The sequence below is a fragment of the Arachis ipaensis genome, chromosome B09 (assembly GCF_000816755.2).
Source record: "Arachis ipaensis cultivar K30076 chromosome B09, Araip1.1, whole genome shotgun sequence".
In the NCBI taxonomy this organism is placed as follows: domain Eukaryota; kingdom Viridiplantae; phylum Streptophyta; class Magnoliopsida; order Fabales; family Fabaceae; genus Arachis; species Arachis ipaensis.
In genome coordinates this window covers 6,768,438-6,792,098 of record NC_029793.2, presented here as the reverse complement: position 1 = coordinate 6,792,098, position 23,661 = coordinate 6,768,438, and the positions used below count along the sequence as shown (strand labels likewise).

Sequence of the window (23,661 nt, the reverse complement as noted above, 5' to 3'; positions counted from 1 at the left end):
TATTTGGGAACATTCAGCTCTATTCTTAATTGGCTCTATGTGCGTTTACTTACTAAAATCTTGCTCTGTTCAAAGGTTCCATTTTTTGAAATTTTTTTAAATTAGGTCATCTTTTGTTCTAATAAGAAAAATCAAAGCACGCATTAAGAAGGAGCATGCTGATCAAGAAAAAGGGGAGCAATTCGTGAATCATCAAAGAGAAGTTTTTTCTACTAATTCTTTCAATTTATTTTAATAATATTTGGAAAACTAATTTTGTGATAAATAAACATTATACGCCATTAATCAATTGTTTGAATAATATATTTGGTTTTTTTTTTCTTTTGGGACTTGGTGAGAACCGGGCAACCTGACCACACCAAAGAGGAACCAAACCCAATGCCGACCCAAACCCACTCTCCCTAAAACAATTATGCCTCCCTGTTAGCTTCGATCATTTTCAAATTGTGCCCCCCGTTCACTATGCCCAATTCCATTCAATTTTTAATGTGCCTCCCGCATCAACTACACTCACTCTCCAAATTCTTTCACTCTCTCTCTATAGCTGATTCTGAAATGGTACCAATGGTGAATCATTGTTGTTCCGGCGATGATGAAAGGAGATGGGTGTTGCTGCTTTGGCTACTGTTGTGCATGATGAAGGAGATGGCTCACCTGTCAGGGAGAAGGAGGCAATTCCGAAAGTGATGCATTGCTTTGGTTAGGTACAAGGGTTCTCAGGTTCCAATGACAATCTAAACCCACGTATGAGCATTACAAGCTCATGGCTGCGAGTTCCCTCCTTGATTACAGAAAGATGCGACTGGAGAACTCTGTTTCCAACTCTGGTCTGTGGCTTCTGATCCCATCGCTGGGTTGCACTCAAAAGGATTGGACGGGACTAAAGTGGGGGATCCCCGACCTCTCTTTTTTGATGATGTCTGCTACCTGCGCTTGGGGATTAGTAGTCCATGAATTGAGAAGCTGGTTCTGGTGATGTAACTGTGCCAATGTGTACGCCAGCTTGTTTCCGTCACGAGGCGTCCAAGTAAAACCGCAATTTGACATTTTTCTTTGGATTGTTCTGATGTCCTAGATTATTGGGTCTACCTCCCAAATTGTACTTCCTATTTGAGAGTTTGAACTAGCACTTGATTGTCTAATTCAATGGTAACCTTTTGAAGTCCTAGGTTGTTGGCAAGGATTATAGCTTTTCTAATCGCTTGTGCTTCTGCTGACAGCGTTGATCGAGTTGTGATATTGTTGACTGTTCCTCCTAGCACGTTCCCTTGGTGGTCTCTGATCACTGCAGCTGCTGCACCTGTTTTGGTTACGTTTGAGAAGGCCGCATCTGTATTCAACTTGAGCCAGCCTTGTGGTGGAGGTCTCCATTTAACAGGTACTTTGCTTCTTGTGCTTGGTTCCATTATTTTTTTGTTGACTTCCTCTGTATGGCTACTGTACTCTTGTTCTAGTTTCCTTGCTTGGTTTATGACTAGTTCTGGGTTAGGTTCTATGTAGTTGTAGACTTGCATATTTCTCGCCTTCCATATTGACCATAAAATGATGCCAATTCTGCTCCAATTTTGAGTCGATTCTGCCCTGTTTGCCGTCTTACCATTTTTGTACATCTGCTGGAGCCAGTCCCCTATAGATTTGACGTTCTCCTTCGAGGGAATGCACTGTGACTGAGAACCAAACCACACTGTTCTTGTCCAGTCGCATAAAAACAGGGCATGTTCGTTGGTCTCTTCTTCCTGCAAGCAAATTGTGCAAATATTAGAATTAGTAATCTTTTTTTTCTTTAAGTTTGCCCTTACCGGTATTAGATTATGTGCAGCCTTCCAGAGAAACATTTTAATTTTCTAAGGAACCTTCATATTCTATATCCCTTGCCATAGTTCCTCCATTGAGTTGCTTGTTGAGGGGTTGTCTTTGGGTTTTTCTTCTTCCTCTTCTTGTTTTGCCGCATAGTACCCTGTTTTTGTTGAATATTCTCCATCCTTCCTGTACGGCCAAATAAGCTTATCTGAATCTGAGGTTTTGCTGACTGGAGTCTGAACTATCATATTTGCCACAATCGGGGGAAAACTCATATGAATTTTCGCTTTGTCCCATGATCTTAAGTTGGTGATAAACTCTTCCACTTTTTGGTTGTCATTGCATCCTTTTTTAAGGGGTTTGTTGATACTATGAATCCAATTGTCACCCCAGACTCTGACTTTGCTTCCTCTACCTAAGCTCCATTTTCCTTTATTTCCTAATAGATCTCTTCCCTGCAATATGCTATTCCACACCCAAGATCTATTCTGGTGCTTATGCGCTTCCCAAAATTCGCAATTTGGAAAGTATATGGCTTTAAGTATTTGCACCCAAGTGGCTTCCAGATTTTTTATTATTCTCCATGCTTGTTTCGCCAGCTGAGCAGTGTTTTGATGATGAAATTCCTTGAACCCCAAGCCTCCCTCTTTTTTTTCTCCTACATAATTTTGGCCAAGCTTTCCAATGCACTCCTCTTTCTTTTCCTTGGTTCCTCCACCAGAACTTCGCCACTTTAGCATTTAATTTATTGCAAAACGATTTCGAAAATCTGAGAATGCTCATGGCCTAGTTGGTATCGCTTGTATAACTGCTTTGATTAGGACCTCCTTTCCAGCTTGGTTTAAAAGACTTTCCTTCCACCCTTCAATCTTTTCTTTCACTTTCTCCATGATTCATTATAAGGACTTGCTTTTTGCTCTTTCCCATTGAGCCGGGAGCCCTAAATATTTACCTGGGTTGTCCCAAGATGGAATGTTCAAGATTTCTTCTATATTGACTCTAGTTTGTATTGGAATTTGGTTGCCAAAGGTTATTCCAGATTTTTCCAGGTTGATCACTTGACCGGAAGCCGAGGTGTATAGGTTAATGATTTGAATCAATTGGTAAATCTCATCCTCTTTAGCTCCTGAAAAGATGATGCAATCATCAGCAAACAATAAATGTGTTATGGTTGGTGCAGTAGGAGCTAATTTAATTCCTGAAATCTGTTTTTTATTTAAAGCATTATCCATCAAGATTGTAAAAACCTCAAATGCAATAATAAAAAGGTAAGGGGAAAGAGGGTCTCCCAGTCTTAAGCCTCTTTGTGGAACTATTTCTTTTGACAAAGTGCCATTAATCTTTATCTTGTATGTCACACTTTTGATGCATTCCATGGCGAGCTTGATCCACTTTTGGTGAAACCCGAACCTCTTGAGGATCTTTTCCATGAAACTCCACTCCATCCTATCGTATGCTTTGTTCATGTCGAGCTTGATGGCTAAGTCTTAAGATGCTTTTTTTCCTTTGCTTGTTAACCTGTGGATGATCCCTCTTAACCTGGCCACCATCACCTTGGCTATAATTTTGTAGATGTAGTTGCAACAGCTTATGGGCCTCAGCTGATTCAATGTCTCTGCTTGTTTGGTCTTTGGAATAAGAACTACCTGAGTTTCATTAATTTCCTTAGGGAGATAGCCCTCCTCAAAAAAATTCTTAACCACTACACAAACATCTTCCTGAATGATATTCCAATGCTTTTGGTAGAATTGACCATTTAGACCATCCAGACCTGGTGCTCTGGCCCCATCCATACTAAACGCTGCACTTTTGATTTCCTCCTTTGAGACTTCTTCCAGTAGCTTTTCGTTCATTTCCTCAGTCACTCTTTTGGGAATATCCTTAGTGCACTCGGTCATATTGGTGCTATCATTGGAGGTAAACAACTTGGTGTAGTGGTCCTCTATGAGCCTTGTAACCTCGTTTTGATCTTGCGTCCATCTCCCCTCGGTATTTCTCAATCTTTCTATGCGATTCTTGTCTCTCCTCTGTAAGGTAGTGGCATGAAAGAAGGCTGTGTTTCGATCTCCCCATTTGAGCCATTTGACTCTTGCTCTTTGAGCCCAATACTTCTCTTCCTGTTTCCATAGTTCTTTGATTTTTTTTTCTTGGCCTCCTCAATTAGTTGTTGTTGTCTCTGATTGTGGGAAAGATTTTGAAGGTGTCGAATCTTGAGTTGCCATTTCATAATTTCCTTGTCCGCTCTCTTAAAGCATCTCTTATTCCATTCCTTGAGTTCTTTAATACAATTGCTTCTTTTATTAACGAAAGTGCTCCAATATCCTCCTTCTTGGTCTTCAGTTCTCCATCCTTTTGATACCACTTCTTTACATTCCTTCTTGTCATCCCAGTATGCCTCATATTTGAATTGCCTTGGAACATTTCTATTCGGTTTCAGGTTGAGAATAAGAGGACAGTGGTCTGATGTAATTGCCAGTAAGGCCGTCAGGCTAGCATTGCTGAAGGCCTGCCTCCATTTCCAATTCACCATAGCTCTATCAAGTCGTTCTCTAGTCACAAGCCCCTCTCTCGGGTTGCTAAACTAGGTGAATTTGTTGCCCTTCAGTTCTAAATCGATGAGATTCTTTTTATTCACTAAATTCTTGAATACCTCTATTTGGATGAGTGGCTTAGGGTGTTTACCTACCTTCTCTTCTTGACAAAGGATGTCATTAAAGTCACCTATGAGACAGCTTGGTTCCTCCTCCAAGTCATTTGATTCCTCTAATGCTTGCCATGTCTTCCTCCTCTGTTTGAACACATGATTGCCATAGATAAATCCACATTTCCACTCTGGGTTGTTGTAGCTTTTGATGTTTGCAATATGATGCAAGAAATAAAATGAAACAAGTTGGTCCAAGGAACAAATCAAGTCAACACTCTCTTTAGTCCATCATAACCTAGCCAAGTCCAATCACAAACCCAAAAATGAAGTATGATGAATTAAAGAAAGAAACCTAAGAGACAACAAACCTCATACGGTTACTCTCACTCTTGGTAACTATAACTTCAAATTCAATTCAATTTAATTTCTTTGAAGCTTCCACTAAAAGCCATCAATTCTCTCTCTCTCATCTCTCCTGTCTCCTCTCTCTTTATTTCGGTCACGTCACTCAATCAAAGAAGAAGAAAGAAGAAAATAGAAACTACATAAGATAGGTTTTGAAGAAAGACAAAAAGATTGTTGCCAAAACAAAGCAAAAAACGAAGAGGTTTTAGTCAAGTAGCAAATCTCATTCGATCAAGCACCACAAGAAGTATCTTCCCTCATTTGTTCTACACCGAGGAACCAAGAAAGAAGCCACAAGGTCTCAAGCAAAGAAGAAGCAACCATGGAAGAGGTATTGTCAACCATGGTCAGAAGCTCATCAACGCTTAATATTAAAACTTGGGGCCAAAGTCAAGCTCAATGGTTAAGATTGAAGAAGTTTGAAGAAAAATAATGAGAGAGAAGAGGTGAGTTGCATGAAACAGATTTGGTCTTCTCTCTCCTCTTTGTTGAAGCTGCTGCAAGTCTCTGATGATGGAAAAGAAGACAGTGTGAGGGTTGAACGTGATTCAACCTTGGAAGCTTCACTCTTCTATATTAAGGGTAAATGACCAAGGGTTGAAGGGAAGGAGAGTAAGTGAACAGCACAAAGTTCACTCTCATAGCTACCCAAGCTGTTAGAGTTCTTCTCTTTCATGTGGTTCATTTAGTATTTTTTTTTATTTAATCTGTCCGAGTCTCATTATAAACTCTAGCGACTTCTAGGGTAGAGTTACCTAACTGTCCCTGCACTTATACTATATATTCTGCAATTGCAGTGTACTTCATTAGTTAACTAATGATAATTATAGCGTACAGATTGTGAGTTACAGATATTTGGATAGGAAGAAGGCAAAGATGACAGTTGTCCATGAGCGTTGCAGCTGGGAGCAGCTTGCAAGTTTCTGCAGAACAGTTCAGCGCCGCTGAAGCTGGAACGGTGATTGGCTCCGTTTGTTTTTTTTTTTCTTTTGGAATCTCAAAATGGATAGTTGGGGCTAAGTATGCTGTTGCAATGATTGGGCTTCGGACCAAAAAAGTTGTAATAAAGCATTTGGTTGATGAACCAAGTTGGGTTGGTCTAGTGGTTAGCTCACTAGTCCGCTTAAGCAAGTGTCGGGGGTTCGAATCCCGCCTTGTGCATGCAGCAACCATTGGCCAGCGGCAAACCCTTAAATGGAGCTCAGTACCGCGACGGATTAGTCCTTGACCTGCCGAGTTGGGGGATACCGTGGGAAACCAAAAAAAAAAAAGCATTTGGTTGATGTAAGTGGTATTATAGATATAAAAAAAACCATGATGTAGGATAACGTAGTAACTAAAATCTCAATTTAATTCTTAAAATCTTTCAATATTACGATTTCAAATGAGTTTATCAATTTTACAAAATTTGTACTAAGTCTAATGATTTTACGATTTAAATCTTATTAAGATTTTCTCTATCTCTAGGAAGAATATATCATTGAAGAGTATATGACCCAAATGAACAATCACCCAAATGAATAATATATATATTTATATGAGACCGCAAAAAATATTTCTAAGTTAATATAGTAGGTGTGATTTAAGCGATCTTAAATATGTGATTAGGCACAGTAGAATTAATAATAGATGTATGACACAGTCTTTTTTTTTAAATAAATTGTATAAAACACTTTAAACTCTTTCTGGGTATTGTTACAAAATTTTAAGTCATTTTTGGAAATCTCGTAATAAATAATTAAGATAAATTAAATGACTTTGTAAACTTTCAAAGATTGTATTGAAGGTTGTGGTAGGCTTAGAGAAATGGGTTGAATCTATGCCTTTCTTTTGAGTTGCTGTTATGACTCTTTAAAACAAACTTTCAATTCTGATTCTGTTTGAACTCAGCAGCAGAAATTTATGAGACAATTTATTTTTATCTCATGAATATCAGAAAATAGAACAGTGCAGAGAAGAGAAAAGCTAACACCAGCATATATCTTGGTTCGGTTGCCTTGTGCTATGCAACCTACATCCAGTCTCCTCCACAACAATGGAAGAATTTCCACTATAGTTAATAGTATTACATACACCAATTCCACAGGATTGACACAATCCTTTCACACTCAAGTTCTAACCTAACTTGACATTGGCTATGCTAATACCTAACTATTCACTCTTAGTGCTAACCCAACTAAGAAAGGGATATCTCACAGGTACAAGATACAAGGCACATACATACCTAAAGAAATCTGAAAATAACTCTAGGCTTTTCTCTCAAGTGTTTCACTCAGCCTTTTTCCACTCATGGCTTTTACTTGAGCTCTCTCAATATGCCTTTTCTCTCAAGAAATTACAGAAAGATAAACATTGAAAAGTACATTACAATCTGTAACAAACATGAAGGAGATTGACTACATTAACAGCCTCTTTGCTATGTGATAAACCAGATTTGCATGTCTCTGATTCAGTTCTTCATTTTTGACGGAATGCTTCTTTGAAAGAAAGCACTGTCCAAGTAGAGGAACTTCTTCAGAGAGCTTCTTCACAGAACAAAACCTCAATACACTGGGTTATCTCTCCTTGCCTCTGAATGAACAGAAAATCTTCTTTTATCTCCTTGCATGTTGCTGAGTTTCTCTCTCCGAGGTCAACCCTCGAGCTGTGTGCTTCACTCACACACCACATCACCTTTTTCCCAGTTAATCCCCAAATTGGAAGTTTGAGTCTGACCTTCTTTCATGACCGAAAGCCTCATGAAAGCAAAAAAAATTTTCAATGGTGAACCCAGATTTGAACCCTTGAGATACTTCTTGGTCCCCAAGAAACAATCTTGACCATTGATGTACAACAATTGTGAACAAAGATTTCTTTCTTTATTTATTCCAAATTAGGGATTTCCAAGCTGTCTCCTTTTTGCTTGACTGAAGACACAGAGCAGTAGAAACAAACATTTTCAATGGTAATCCCAGATCTTGGCCATTGAAAAACAACTTGGTCTCCAAGACACATATATGACCGTAGATGCACAGCAGTGAAGATCAGAGAACACTTTTTCCATTTATCCAAAAATGGTAAAGCAGAAGATTTGAGATGAAGTGAAGAAAGTAAGTTGCATGCAAATGGAAATAAATCACCTTTTAATTTCTAACTCAACTTGATGGGTGATTAGATCTTTGCTTTATGATTAAGCTTTCTCTTTCTTTCTTCTCTGATAAAAGTAGCAGGAGGAACACATCTCTCTTTCTAATGGTTTGTTGCTGACCGAAGCAATAAGAGAGAGTGAAGACTTCAATCTTGTATGAGAAGCTTGGTGGGATCAACTTAGGTAAGCATCTCGGGCTTGGGTTGGCTTTCTTCATATTCAGCCCGTTTGCTTTCTATTCATCACCTTTGGGCTTCTATTATTTTGTGACCCATTAGAATAGATTCAGCTTGCTTTGAGTTGGGCTGTTGCAACAATTCATTTTAGCCTGCAACACTTAATCTTAAATAATCAGCAAAATGTAATTGCAAATAATCAATATTTAATTATTTATTTTGCCCAATAAAATAATATTTGTTATCATCAATTAATTTAGTTAATTTCTTAACTCAACATGTATTCCACTTTTTTTTCCCACTTTTTTTTATAGATTACTGGAGTTATAAAACTATCAAATAGAGTTGACACTATTAAAGTTATATTCTCTCCTTTTAAAATATTAGTCTTTCTGTTAGAAAATACACTAATTTATTAGGTTTTTATCATTACATTTTGCAGAAAATAAATGAATGAGTAAAATTATAAAAATGTATATATATAATTAAAACGTAAATAGTTTATTGAATACGAATACCTAAACATCATAATGAATACAAGATTTACAATGAATACGCCTAATAAATAGTTTATTTTTTGTATAATCACATCCATATTTAAAATCTTCATTGAGTTTTAGATTTATTGTCTATTACAGAAGTTCGTAGTTAGAATGCTTGATTGATCATATTCTCAATTAAACCAAATAACTTAACTATATATATATATATAAAGACTTGATGAAATATGGAAAAATGATTATTTATGTAATAAGTAATAACTCATCAAGAAATTTTTTTTGTATCTACCTGCATTGAACATATCCGTAATTGAAGTATTTTCTAATTTGGATTTCCTGTAAATGCATTGGAGGACAACCCGACCAAGCCGAACACAACTCAAAATACTTTTTCACACAATTCATATGATTCACAATACGCATCAAAGTCTCAAAAGAAGGTAAATTGCTCCCACATAATGAAAAAGAAATGACATAAAACCTAGTGTCATTCTGGGACACAAAGGAGTGCGCAGATTAGAACCAACATTTTTTAAAAAATGCACTGCAACATAAAACCAATTCAGAACCACAGCCATCGGCTTCGTACACTAACCCAACACTGTTTTTCACTGCCTCGACGTGTATCCATGTCCTCTACTAGATGATGACCTACCAACCACATTCGCAAACAAAAATCAGACAGTCAGATATTGTGGTCACAAATTACTTGAAAAAAGGACTCATTCACAAGCTTCATTATAATTTACGTATATGGCCTGTCTTCTATAAAACAAAATTTTGAAATTACCATGTCTATGTGTCTATTGTCTTTGAAGATACTCATGCTTAGTAGAGTGTTACAACTCTTCAACTCTACAACAGCTCTAATATTTAGAGGCACATAAGCATAGAACATTTCATTCTGAATGAGCCAAGCAATTGACAATACAATACATGGGACTAATGGGTTAACTCAATGTCCATGGAGAACATGTGAATCATCAAAGTGCATACCAAAAGCCGACAAAAACCTACATGGACAGTCAGGGTAAGCGCAGTCTCAACAACTATATATACATTATCATGCCTACCTTGCTAGCAGTACCCATACCAATAAAAACTTTCAAAACCCAGCATCTACATACACATGTTAAAATTTTAATTCTTTATAGTTGTTCGTGCTGTAATTGTAGTTCTTATTTCTTCAATTCTTTGCCTTTTCAATCATATTTTTCGCACAAAAAAGAAATACTTCGACAGTTTGATCCCAGAATTAATGACTTCAACATCAAAACATTGGTTATCTTAAGTTCTTAACTAATTTTACATCGATTATTTATTCACACATAAACAATGACATAACCAAGAACAAGAAACCACTTACGCTCTAAAAAATTACTATCCTTGTTATGTATTTCTATTCTAACAAAGCTAGAATAACATAAGCGAATCTATTTGTTTTGAACTCATGAAATTGCGATTGCTACTAATTTACCGATTATAACTGAACATAAATGACGACCGACGGCGGCAAGAGCGCCACTGACCTGGAACAGGGCCCGAGGCACAACCACTCCCCCGCTACGACGACGCAACTCGTGATTTGTAAAGTGCGAAGCGAGCTTGGCCACGACGAGCACAGACAGCTCCCGAGCGCCACCAGCAGCAACAACGAGTAGACCAGCGACGACGATCTTCGTAGACGGCGCTAGGGTATGCTTTGCTGAGAAGATAGGCGTGACGTGAAGACCCAACTTGCCTATCCTATTTTCCTCAAATTTTTTTTGGAGCGCCCAATAAAGCCCAAAACGGGAACCTCTCACCAACGGAACCCGGAACGGACAAACCCGTTCCATCTCATGCAACTCCCTCGGCTCACTCGACCCACCCGTCAGCGCCCACACCTCGCTGAGACGCTGACAGCTTGCTCCAGCCGCACAAGGGAAACAACACGTGTCAGCTGGAGATACAAGGAAATGGCATATCTGTAAATCTGTACAAAGTTACCTCTGTACAGTAGATCGACCCGTTGGCTAAACATAATAACACAATCAGAGGGTCATAATCTCTCGCACACTATTTTTTTTCTCAACTCTATTATAGTATCAAAGCCTCAAGCATGGATTCTGAAGGATCAACAGTTTAAATCAATTATTCAATGGGTACTACTGTTACCTAGATTATTTCTTTATTAACAATAGGTTTACCATTGTAATTATTTTTTAGTGAGAGTACATAAAAAGTACATAATATATAAGGTGTAATAACTCAACAAATATTTTCTAAGGGGATTTTTCATTCTCTCCAACAATGAGAAGAACTTATTTCTCTCCCTCTCTTAATCCCTTCTGGTTCATCAAACCATCATCACAGCTTGAACAGCTTAGGGCATGAGATTTTCTTCATGGTGCGGTGAGCGTGGAGAGCAACCAAGCTGTGAATCAAATTATTTAAAAAAAAAAAGTTGTGAATTGATATCAATCCAATTTTGCCATTTTCTTTCTATCCCTAATTTTTCTTTCGACATTTTCTTTCTCCCATTCTTATCTCTTCCTTCAAACTCATCCAATAGAGTTTGATGAGAGGCTATTTCACAAGATTCTTTCTTAGTGAACATAGCTGTTCCCATCAACGAGTTGGAAGGAAGAAGATTTGAATCCTATTACTCTATGATTCATTGATTTCTCAAAATGGCAAACATGGCAAACAGATCCTCCCATTGCAGAGGTCGTGGAGCTACATTGGCTTGCTCTCATTGCAACAAGCAAGGCCACACAGAAGATGTATGCTACAAGAAGCATGGGTACTCCTCCCACTTCTATCAATGACAGCAACATAACACCACCATCAATCACGTGATTACTGAGGGGCATGATGATATACTTAGTGACAAACAATTCTAGCTCAATTGTCTCCAAGAGAACACTGGAATATCAAGATTTGGATTCACTCCAGAGCAAAGATTTGCCTTGTTAGAGTTGATCAAAGACAAAAGTGTGCAGCAACAACCTCATAATGCAAATCAAATTTTGACTAATTCCATTCAGACTTCCACTCCAGGTAAAACTATTGCATTACATTTTAATGCGAGAATTATGAGTATTATCACTCCAAAATCTGCACTATGGGTCATTGATTCCGGTGCAACAGATCATGTGACTTTTGACTTAAAAGATTTTGCAAGTTTTTAAAATATTGATCCAATCAATGTGATATTGCCAAATGGAACCAAAACTATTAGCACCATCATTGGTACAATCACATTCTCTAAAAATTTGTTTCTCAAAAATGTTTTATACATTCCTTCTTTTGATTTTAAACTGATATCTGTGTCAAAGTTAACCTCAAACTTACATTGTCAACTGTTAATCAATGATAAGTGTTGTGAGATACAAGATAGATCCACATAAAAAATGATTGGCATTGCTGAGTGTATAGAAGGGTTATATACAATGAGTAGAGAACCAGAATTCTCTCACTTTCCCCCTCTTCCAACAAAGCAAGCTTCATTGGCGGTAACTACGACTACTACTCATCCCACCACACCTTCACACAATGAGCACAACAACATTTGACATCTTAGATTAGGACACATACCCATGCATAAATTGATTTTTCTGAAGAAGTATTATCCTTTTATAGATAGTATTGGTTCAAAATTTCCTTGTGATTCATGTCATTTTGCAAAACAAAAGAAATTATCTTTTAATCCTAGTACAACTAAGATAAAAGATTGTTTTGATTTAGTTCATATGGATATCTGGGGTCCTATTTCTGTCCCTTCCAATGAAGGACATAGGTATTTTTTGACTGTAGTGGATGGTAAGAGCAAATTCACTTGGATTTTTTTATGAAAACCAAATCTGAAGCATCACAATTGGTTATTAATTTTGTGAATTTTGTCAGAGTACATTTTGAAAAACAAGTTAAGTGTATAAGGACCGACAATGGGCCAGAATTCACTCTAAATCCTTTTTTGCATCAACTGGAATTTTACACCAAACTTCTTGTGTAGAAACACCAGAGCAAAACGGGATTGTAGAGAGAAAACACCAGCATATTTTAGGTGTTGCTAGAGCACTGCTATTTCAATCAGGAATTCCACATTGTTTTTGGCAATACGCAGTTGCCCATGCCATTCACCTAATTAATAGGCTGCCCAGCACTAACCTGGATAATGCTAGTCCTTATAAGCTTTTGTATGGTAACTTACCTGACCTTTCATATTTAAGAGTATTTGGTTCTCTTGCATATGCCTCCACATTAACAAATTCAAGAACAAAATTAGACCCAAGAGCCAGAAAAACAGCTTTTCTTGGTTTTAAATTAGGAACAAAGAGTTTTCGACTTATTGATTTAAAATCAAAGGAAATTTTCATATCCAGAAATGTAATTTTTTATAAAACTCATTTTCCATTTTTATATTCCACTAGCACTGACATTTCTGTGGTACCCATTCGTACTCCACAATGCATTGATCTTTTTTAATATGATACACCATCCACACATCATTTGCAATCACCCACACATACCACACTCATAGATTCAAATGAACATTTCTCAAGCTTAATGCACTCACCAATTTCCGTACACACCATTACACCCATTACCACACCACACACTAATAATGCACCTGCATCACAACACTCTGACATCACACATGACTGCATTACTAGAAAGTCTGAAAGAGTCAAGAAACCGCCTGCTTATTTGAAGGACTATCATTGTATGACAACCCACACAGCTCACTCTAGCAATGTTGCCAACTCTAACTCTTTATATCCTATCTCACAACACTTGTCATATGATAAACTAACCCCGAAATATAAGTCACTTTCTCTAGCCATCACCTCAAATCAAGAACCTAGCACTTATGAGGAAGCGGCTGAACATGAATGTTGGAGAAAGGCAATACAAGATAAATTGACAGCTCTAGATCAAAACAAAACTTGGTGTCTCACTGAACTCCCAAAAGACAAGAAGGCTGTGGGTTGTAAATGGGTTTTTCGGGTAAAATTCAATCCCGATGGCACCATAGAAAGGCACAAAGCGAGGCTAGTTGCAAAAGGATTCACTCAAGTGCAAGGAGTAGATTATGGTGATACTTTTAGTCCAGTTGTCAAAATGACTACCCTACGAGTAATGTTAGCATTAGCAGCGGCAAAGAAATGGCATTTGAAATAGCTAGATGTCAACATTGCCTTCCTTCATGGAGATTTGGACAAGGAAGTTTATATGAAGATACCACCCGGTTTGGCTGTGTCACAACCAGGTTTGGTTTGTAAATTGCAAAAATCTCTATATGGGCTTAAGCAAGCAAGTAGGCAATGGAACATTAAGCTCACTCAGACTCTTGTGGATGCTGGTTATAAGCAGTTTTTTGATGATCATTCACTCTTCATCAAGAAACAATTTGAAAGCTTCACTGCCATTCTAGTATATGTTGATAACTTTGGCTTTAACCGGGAATGACATTGGTGAAATCAATTCCATCAAGCAAGATTTGGATGACAAATTCAAAATAAAGGATCTTGGTGATCTCAAATACTTCTTGGGAATGGAAGTAGCACGCTCTAACTCTGGAATTCACATTTATCAGCGGAAGTACACCATGGACCTTCTCAGAGATTTTAGTTATCTAGATTGCAAGCCTCTCTCTACTCCATTTGATTATAGTCAGAAACTCTCAAAGGAATCAGGTACCATTTTAACAGACAACACTGTTTACAGACAACTCATCGGCCGACTCCTTTACCTCACAAACACTAGACCCGATATCTCTTATGCTGTGGGACGTTTGAGCCAATTTTTGGACTGTGCAACCACTTCTCACCTACAGGCTGCTTTTCGTGTACTCCGATATTTAAAAGGCCGGCCTGCAACTGGTCTCTTCTTCTCCTCTACTTCTAATCTGCATCTCACTGGATTTGCCGATGCTGACTGGGCTACCTGTGCCGATACTCGTCGCTCCGTTTCCGGTTATTGCTTCATGATTGGGAACTCGCTCATTAGCTGGAAGAGTAAAAAGCAAACCACAGTTGTCAAGTCCTATGCAGAAGCTGAATATAGGTCTCTTGCTGTTGCCACTTGTGAAGCTAGTTGGTTATCTTTCTTAATGGATTTCATTGGCTTGCCGCTTCAAAAGTCTATCACTCTATTCTGTGACAACCAGTCAGCCATTCACATTGCCAATAATCCCATCTTTCATGAAAGAACTAAACACATTGAAGTGGATTGCCACATTGTTCGTGAAAAGCATTTGTCTGGTCTCATTCATCTTATGCCAGTTCGTTCCAAGGATCAACTTGTTGATTTTTTTACCAAAGCTCTGCCACCGGGTCCTTTTCTTGCTAATGTTTCCAAGCTAGGATTGTTAGATTTACACAATTCTAGCTTGCGGGACCTAGATTATTTCTTTATCAATAATAGGTTTACCATTGTAATTATTTTTTAGTGAGAGTACATAAAAAGTACAAGGTGTAATAACTCAACAAATATTTTCTAAGGGGATTTTTCATTCTCTCCAACAATGAGAAGAACTTATTTCTCTCCCTCTCTTAATCCCTTCTGGTTCATCAAACCATCATCACAGCTTGAACAGTTTAGGACATGAGATTTTCTTCAACTACTATGAGTATCTCTTTTGTTTTTCTTCTTCTGAGTGCTAGTTTCGATCCCAGGACCTTGTGATTAAGAGCAATGCTAATAACCCTCAAGTTACTTGGAAAACTAGCTCTCTCACGTAACTTTTTTTTTGCCGTTGGACTTTGGGCTTTAGGTTTTGGGCTTCCCAGTCTTCTCTGCATTAAAAGGCTTGGGGCTTTCACTTACTTGGCCCTTTAGATAAGCGGTAATAATGGTAATAACCCCAGTGGACCTAATATAGCCGCCGCTGTAACACCTCCGCTTACAAATAAAGTGGCAGCAGAGATAATGGCAATTTTACGAATTCTGGACCATTTTGAGAACCCGGATTTACCCTGAAAATGATTGAACAAAAAATGTCAATAAAATAAGAATTTGTAATATGTTCTTGTCAAGGAGCAACATATACATTTAATGGTTGAGTGGCATATCATATAATCATATACCTCTTTAACAACCACACCCAGATTCAAGTTTCATGGAAGAAAAACTGAACCCAAAAATGAACCCATGTACATGTGAGCGTGTTGTGTGGGTGTGTGATGCGTGATAATGCTTTAAGATTAGGATTTGTCTAATGCAGCCAAAAGTATATATATTAACAAAATATTGTACATATATTTTTCGCATCACTAAACTAAACCTGAGTAACTTATTTGGTAAAAATATCTGATGATTTTAGTATGTTTGAAACTTTTAAATGGTATATTTTTAAATAATATTTTAAAATTTATATTTACAATAACTCTCTTTTTTGTCCATTTAACTCTCTCACGCAAAGAATCTTAAACTATGGAAAGATCAATGTTCATTCATGTACAAATTATATTATTTTATTACTGCTAAAATTTATATTCGCTTGTTGAAACTTGGAAATATTATATATGTGAGATGAAATTATGGATTTTCCTTTATGAGAACAAACACAAGCATCAATATCTGGTTATGTTTCAACACTTTTTTATTTTTAATATGATAATTAAATAGGTGTAATACTGAATTATGATTATAGTATCGTGTAATGCACATATCTGATAGTTTTACACGAGTTAATAAAAATTGTGAGTGATGATTTGGGGAGATAGAAAAATGGTTGGCAACGATTAATGGAAGCAACATAAATGGTTGATTTCTTTTTCATTTGACCCGATCCACGATTTCAACTTTACTCTATTATTCACACAACATTCACACTCAATTTTACTCTCTTTATTCATATAACACTCAACATACTGACTTCCTCCAAGTAAAAAACAAAATACTCCCTCTCACTTGCTCTCATATTCAAAAACTCTATTGTTGAAGTGTCAAAAGAAATTACAAAAATAGTAAAAAAAAGAGGATTATATCAATGGTGATGATTCTTCAGTGACGAAATGGGGCACCATAGATAATTGTCATGACTAGGCACTTGGATATTAACCATTAGATTACATGGTGTGGAGAATCATATTTTCAGAGATTACCCCAAACTAATATTCTCTAAACAGATTTTCCCCTTATTATACATGAAGTCAAAGCTCTGAAAACTTTAGAAAGGAAGATATGAAATATAATACATACCAGTTCAAGTGCCTTCGAGACAATGATCTCCGTTTCATGCATGAATTGATCCCACACCTTTTTGCATGACCGAGGTCCAATCAGTTTCCGACAGGATGGAATCTACGTAGAAAACATGACACCATAAGTAATCGATACCGAAGGTGCAAAATATGTCACACTAATAGAACTATGCAAAAAACTTGAAAAACACTTGGGAACTAAAATATGTTTTGTTCAGATTATATGTCAGCACTAAATATGTTTCAAGTTTAGTATAAAAATAGAATATTTCAAACTTTAAAAATAAAATTAAAATGTTAGGGATTAAACTAAAACAGTACTTTGTCCACCGGCATAAGTACAAAATTTGATATCCCATCGAATAGAATCGATCCCCAACAAAACGAACCTGTTCCCAACTATCAGAAGCTAGGCACAGTGGATCAAACTTGGCGTTGTTTCTTTTTCTTTTAGCACTGCTTGATGACGAATCCAATAATTCAGCTTCTAATATTTCCTTAATGTCATCGGTATCATCATCATCCAAACGAATTGCAGCCAAAATAGATAATAATGTCAAAGACTGCATAGGATTAAGACTTTGGTTAAGAACATATAAGAATACAACATGGACTCAGCATTTAAAGAAATGGATTCATGAAAAATTAACAGCGTCATACATAACAGCGAGCAGACTTTGCGGCGGTTGGAATGTCATCATTGCCTATGTAAAGACGGTTCACAAACCTGCTTTCAAAACACATCTTCATTCGCGTTTGAACATTTTTAGCTTCACCCCTAACCTTTTCTTTTACAACACTCCTTGCATAATCCTCTAAATTCTCAATCATCTTCCTTGTATATGGACCTATACCAAGTCCAATAAGTGCAGTGGATAACTGGGAAACAGTAGGTCGCACCTCAGTCCTGAGAACTTCCCTTATTGATTTCCAAGGATCTATAATAACTCCACCAAAGAGTTCTTTTTCAATGGATTCAGACAAGACTTCTCTTAGTTTTTCCTGCAGTGGCACTACCATCAGAAAACCTTTCAAGCAGGGGTGTTCTGGTGCGGTTTGGATCGGTTTTGAGTCAAAAACTCATCCGATCCGAACACTAATTTTACTTGTGGTGCAATTTGGATTGGATACTTATTTTTTAAATGGTTTGGATTGGATTGGAGTTGCAATTTTGTAAATTAAGAATATTAAATATATATAATAAGTTTCAATATCAAACTTTAAATAACCATGACATAACAAATCTCAATAATATATTCAAAAATCAAAGACAACATAACAATAGAAATAAAATTATAGACATTGTGCGGTTTGGGTTGGATTTAATCGGTTATGAAAAGTAGATCCGATTCAGCAGTTTGTGAAAAATAGAATTCAATCAAATTTAAATTAATGCAGTTTTAATCTGTTTTTTATTTAAATTGAATTGGATAAACAATTTAATTTAGATCGGTTTAAATTTGAATACTCCTAATTCCAAGAACACAGGACATGATTGATCAATACCTGATAAGATGAAGAAACCACTAAGACAATATCCAACTGCAATTTCCTCCTTACTCCAATTTTGCACTTATTTGTCATTTCAATCACAACATCTGCAACTGCAAGGTTAATGTATTTAACTCTGCAACTCTCTTGAGATCATAATTGCATGACAATTTCGAAAGCTAAATTAGGAGAGATTTATAAAGTTTAACATCTCAAACAGTAGTCAAAGCTATCAGCCCTGTTACTCCAACACCTACTTAAATAATTATTGGAACAGCAGCAAAGCTAGTCGTCTACGCTCAGCACCAAATTAATAATTTGTCACAATATTTAGTTCACATTTCCATCTCTTTCAAATTCCGTTAGATATGTACCAGTTAGATATTTAGTTTGAAACATAGGATATAGAAATTAAAAAAGAAAAAAAATGTGCACCTGGACAGGCTTTGTCGAAGTTAGACAAACAAAGCTCAATGCAACTACTAGCAACTGCATAAAACTCCTCCCCTTGTTTCAATGCAGTTTTAAATGTGTGCTTGAACTCGACCAGAATTGTAGATCTTATATGCTCCAATGCAGATACCAATGCTGGTTCAGAAAGCTGACCAATCAAATAGACATTTCATGAGTCGTCGGGACTTCAATATAAACAAAATGAAGTGGCCAACAATCCACAAATTTAAGTAGTGACTTAATTCATTAATCATTAATATATAACCCTGTCATTACTTATTTAACAATGACAAAAAAGAAAAGGTTGAACTAACATAATTGCAAGAAAATTAAAATAATGTACCTGCAGCAATTTTTCTTTAAGTTGATTTTTGTATGTAGATCTTGGACCTTTATCATAATAACTGGTTTCAGCATCATACCTAGATTAATGTGAAAACAATATGTCAACATCCCTTTGATCTGCTTCGCTACTAAACCTTTCACGATATTATGGTGTTATGAAAAATGAATTATACTCACTCTGACAAACAAGCAACAATTTGTGAACTAAGCCTGTTCACAAATTCAGTAGTGCTACAATTCATATCCTTTTTGAATTGATGCCATTCCTGATGTATGTGAAAGAAACTTCCCTAGCATTAGTAATTACGAATACAGAAATAACATTAGTAGTTTATAACAAAAATTATTTTGTTTTATTTTCGAATTTCAGTATTTGTGTTTCTAATTTTTAGAAGTATTGAAAAGACTAAAATTTTGTGTTCCGACATTAAAATTTTAGTTCCAATTTTTCACCACCAAACACAATAATGAGTTTCCCTACCTCAGTCTCTAAAAACAAACGCTACCTTAAAAGCTAGTTATTAAGAAGGAATAACCAATCTTCTTAAATACAATATCAAATATCCCATACTACTTAAGACTTTGGGTACTCCATATAATACCCAAATTCCTAACACATGAGAACTAACTAGCAGTTAGAATTAATTAGGTTCATATATGAAGGATATTGGTAATAGAATAACTTAATTATTACTATCTTTAAATAACAATAGAAGTTATATGTTTATGTATGTGTATGTTTGTATATTGAATAAAATCAATCACTTAATTCAGTCAAATACGAGTCTCCTTTTTTTCAAGTGCTCCTCATACCTCCTTTGCAGCTAAATCCCTGGCAATTTTTTCACATCGAACAGTAGCAACCATAACCTACAAGTTGATCAAGCCACAACAGATTAATATTACTAATGTACAAGAGATAATATACCACTTTGGTTGTTGAAATAATAAAGACTTAACAGATTAGTCCTTGAAAGAAAATTTGCTAACACTTTTGATCTCAAGAGCTAATATATTTTGCAAGATTTACCTTATGAGAAGGAAGGTCGAGGTCCTTGTCTGCCTTAATCTTTTCCCAGATTTCCTGAGAACTGTAAGGAAAGTCTGAGAGAGGAACTACTGAGTCCCGAGCAGGCTTATCCTGAACTATTGAATAGCATATTTGTTGCCTCAATATCGTAACCTACATTGAAAATAATCCAACGAAATAGGAAAGAATTGTCGTCGAATATGAGATTATCATGAGTTCATAGCCAAATTACACGTAAAAAATAATCGTCATGATCAAATAAACATTGAATACATATATTTACTTGTTAAGGGTAATTTTGACTGATACAATTTTATATATTATTAAGATATAATTATGCTTTTCATAATGTGTAACTTTTTTTTTTCAATTATATTAAAACAGAAGGAATAGTAGTTATGCAAATATGAGGTGCACTCAACCACACATCTTAATAATGCAGCAAGTAATAACCAAATTAAAATAGCTATCCCACGGTTCATACCTCCTCCTTAAATTGCTCTTCCTTATCTTCATAACTAGAAAGAGCAACGACCTCAACCTGGAATTATTTCCGAGTAGAAATAGTTATTACCAAATACAAATTACCAATAGATTATGCTAAAAACAAGAAGCACTTAGTAAATTCAGCAGTGATGATCTTAATTACAATGAAAAAATCGTTTAGTGCGGCCTCATTGTGGGAGTCTGGTTTAGATGTAGTAAAATCTTTCCATATCTGTAGAGAAAAGAGTAAACTGACAAAGGATAATATAAATTATATAACAATTCACTGACTTTAAATGAAAGTAAAATCACTGGATTACCTCCTCCATATCTTTTAGCAATAACCCTTTTAAGATTTCAAATGGTGTCTGTTAAAAGAAAGGTGGTCATGTAAACTTTCAAATGAAAAAAAAATGCATAGTTGCTTTAAAATTAAATTAACTCAATACTTTTGTTATACACCTTTGTTTTATCGCGAATGACAAAAAGTAATGTTATTTTACGTGGAGTAAACAATTTCATCCTGACCTGAAAAAATGAGCATGCAATTCAATAAACAACTACTTTTTCAGGATTTAAGTGAGTTATTTGTAGCTGATAAGCTTCCAAAGTATACCCGAAAGATAGTTTTCAAAAGTGGCCTATTCGCTGCAGTGTGGCGGCCAATGTCATGACACCACCTTCACAATCATTGCATGGCAAAAAAGAATATGATTGGTTAAGCGTCTAAAAGTTTTTTATACTATCAATTATCAAAATTAAAAAATGCTAGGAACCAAAATGGTATTAGCCAAAAATTAGCCAAATATTTTGGGTGAATTCAAAATCTCTACGAATTAATATACATGGATGTTTTTTCTGCCAAGTATAAGAATGTTTTTTTTTCATACTAAATGGATGTTCTTTTATATATTTTTCGAATTTTTTTGTATTACAAATATGAATCTCTCTATTTCTTTAAGAATTTCATAATTTTTTTAAATTTTATAAATATTTAATTATTTTTGTTAAAATATAACTGGATATTTCTTTTGTTAAGTATTAGGATGTTTTTTTTTTCATATTAAATCAATGTTTTTTTTATATTTCTGTAATTGTTCAAAGACTCCTTTTGACTAAGATCAAGTGTGTAGTTTACAGTCTCTTTAATCATCAAAATGATATCTAATATTCCAAAATAATATATTTTTAGATCTAAAATAATATATTTTTCATCCTTATCCATAAAAGAAAAAGCTCCAACAGAATATCAGTGTGTTATTTAACGGTGCCTATGCTTTTTCCTTCATTGATCAATCTCCTTTGAAGAAGAAGACCGAACCCAGATTTTTTTATTAAATTAATCCGAATCTCTACGAGGAAGGATGAAATCAGCACTGATTTGACCCAGTTCTACGCCCCTGTTTCTCGACGCAAGAGATGTTCATCGTCACATCTGGTTTATGAAAAGGAAGTGACTCTTGTCGACGGTGGCGAATCCAACGAGTCAGATGTCGGTGATAGAAGAGGAGTCGCAGTGGGGAGGGAAGAGGGCTTGATGATGAGAGAGAGGGGTCTGTGTGTGATTTTAGAGGTGAGTAGATTAATGTGAGAGAGAAAATGAAGGATTTTATAGGTTTTAATTAGGTTACTTAATCAATTTTAAATTTTTTAAATTTTAAATTTAAAAAATTTAAAATTAATATAATTTTGTTTAACTTTTTGCTGATAAGCTTTTGTTCCATATACTTTTCCTTAAACAAAAAGGGATCTCACATGTTTATAAGAGCTACGTCTGAGACCGCCAAAGCAAAAAGAGCACTCTGTCTTTCGAATGAAGTATCATGCTACATATAAAATCAGGTAAGATACAAGTATACAACACAATAACATAACTAAAAATTATTATTATTATATATTAAAAAAAAAGAAAAACCTGTTCTCCACGCTCCTTTCCATCAGTTCCTTCCACATCCAACACAAGTGTGCAAGGCTCAATGCCTGCACACCGAGCAATCCAGATTCCTTTGGTTGTTTGATTCCTAAAAGCAAGCAAATACCATCATGTTCATGTCTATACTTACAAATAACTTTGTATATAGGGAATGGGGATTACAAGTCAAGAATTACTTGCCTTCCAGCATCAGCGTTCATCTCTTGGAAATTTGTACAAAACAAATGATTCAAGAGTGTACTCTTTCCTGCCCAAAGTGAAGACAACAGTAAGTTAATTTGATTGGGCATTGCATGAGTATCAAAGTATGTACCTTTATTATAAATGGTTCAACTCATGTTATGAGATTAAATTACATGCAAAAGCAAAAGAATAAACTAAAATTTGTTGAGAAAGTCTAGCGCATCGCTTTTATTAAAATATGGACGGTACTTAACAAAAAAAAATGTGAGTAATTTTACATCATTAAAAATATTAATAATGACTAATTGATAATTACAAATCACAAAATCTATTGATTTCTACCACTCCTCAAACTTGTCTAAGCTAACTTGCATTTTTAAAAATAGATAAATAAATAAACAGTGATAAAAAGAAAAAAGGCATTGTGGAGGGAGGCAAGAAAGCATACCGCTACTTTGGGGACCTATGATAGAAACTACAGCATACGATTGACCACATTTATCTAATTCCATCTCCTTGACAAAGTTTTCAGTCTCAGCAACTTTGAATAATTTGCAATTATCTCCGTCAATAAGCTGAGTTGGATAACATGGGTTGGCAGCGGAACCTTGCACTGGTGTCCCCTTAGAGTGGAGTTCAACCCCCGTTGAAGATTCCCCCAATTCACCTGAAAAAATAAAATCAAAGAAAATGAAAAAAAATAGGATAAAGACTGCTAAAAAAATGTTCAATCCATAACATCATCCATACAAATATATTCTCACTGAATTGCTTGCGACATTTCTACAATTCATATTTGATAGTAGTCCTTTTTTTTCATTTGGAAGAAAGATTGACACTAAAAGATAAAAATCGAAAGACAAATACTAAATTATGTTTGGTGTGTTGAAAATAAG

General features: G+C 35.7%; 4 protein-coding genes across 4 annotated transcripts in view; 1 reads left to right on the top strand and 3 right to left on the bottom strand.

The window, feature by feature from the left end:
• On the bottom strand, positions 9,018-10,607 carry LOC110266629. The gene is made up of 2 exons (XM_021111513.1): positions 10,182-10,607; positions 9,018-9,303 (listed from the first exon to the last, which is right to left on the bottom strand). Exons 1-2 carry the CDS (start codon positions 10,488-10,490, stop codon positions 9,292-9,294), a joined length of 321 nt encoding a protein of 106 aa, XP_020967172.1. The 5' UTR covers positions 10,491-10,607; the 3' UTR covers positions 9,018-9,291.
• Positions 14,075-15,380, top strand: LOC107614714 (uncharacterized mitochondrial protein AtMg00810-like). The gene is made up of 2 exons (XM_016316855.1): positions 14,075-14,989; positions 15,303-15,380. Exons 1-2 carry the CDS (start codon positions 14,075-14,077, stop codon positions 15,378-15,380), a joined length of 993 nt encoding a protein of 330 aa, XP_016172341.1.
• Positions 14,533-22,690, bottom strand: LOC107614715 (protein ROOT HAIR DEFECTIVE 3 homolog 1-like; the record flags this gene model as incomplete). The annotated part of the gene is made up of 17 exons (XM_021111716.1): positions 14,533-15,614; positions 16,843-16,944; positions 17,234-17,407; positions 17,505-17,846; positions 18,351-18,448; positions 18,771-18,936; positions 19,132-19,210; positions 19,311-19,399; positions 19,947-20,003; positions 20,164-20,316; positions 20,648-20,704; positions 20,813-20,881; positions 20,970-21,017; positions 21,112-21,177; positions 21,266-21,329; positions 22,405-22,475; positions 22,565-22,690. Coding segments are annotated over 17 exons (1,902 nt in total), but the record flags the coding sequence as incomplete, so codon positions are not given.
• Positions 22,741-23,661, bottom strand: part of LOC110266739 (protein ROOT HAIR DEFECTIVE 3-like) — a 2,688-nt gene continuing 1,767 nt past the window's right edge. Inside the window, exons 2-3 of the mRNA XM_021111715.1 lie at positions 23,214-23,432; positions 22,741-22,829 (exon numbers count right to left, since the gene is read on the bottom strand). Of these exons, the coding sequence (XP_020967374.1) occupies positions 22,741-22,829; positions 23,214-23,432 (308 nt within the window). The remainder of the gene's footprint in view (positions 22,830-23,213; positions 23,433-23,661) is intronic.

What these genes read in the sequence shown, in the direction of transcription:
- LOC107614714 (XM_016316855.1), top strand. Translation starts at nt 14,075, where the DNA reads ATGTTGATAACTTTGGCTTTAACCGGGAATGACATTGGTGAAATCAAT. An exon ending in CGGGTCCTTTTCTTGCTAAT is followed by an intron (nt 14,990 to 15,302) that starts GTTTCCAAGCTA and finishes TCTGAGTGCTAG; the next exon opens with TTTCGATCCCAGGACCTTGT.
- LOC110266629 (XM_021111513.1), bottom strand. Translation starts at nt 10,490, where the DNA reads ATGGAACGGGTTTGTCCGTTCCGGGTTCCGTTGGTGAGAGGTTCCCGT.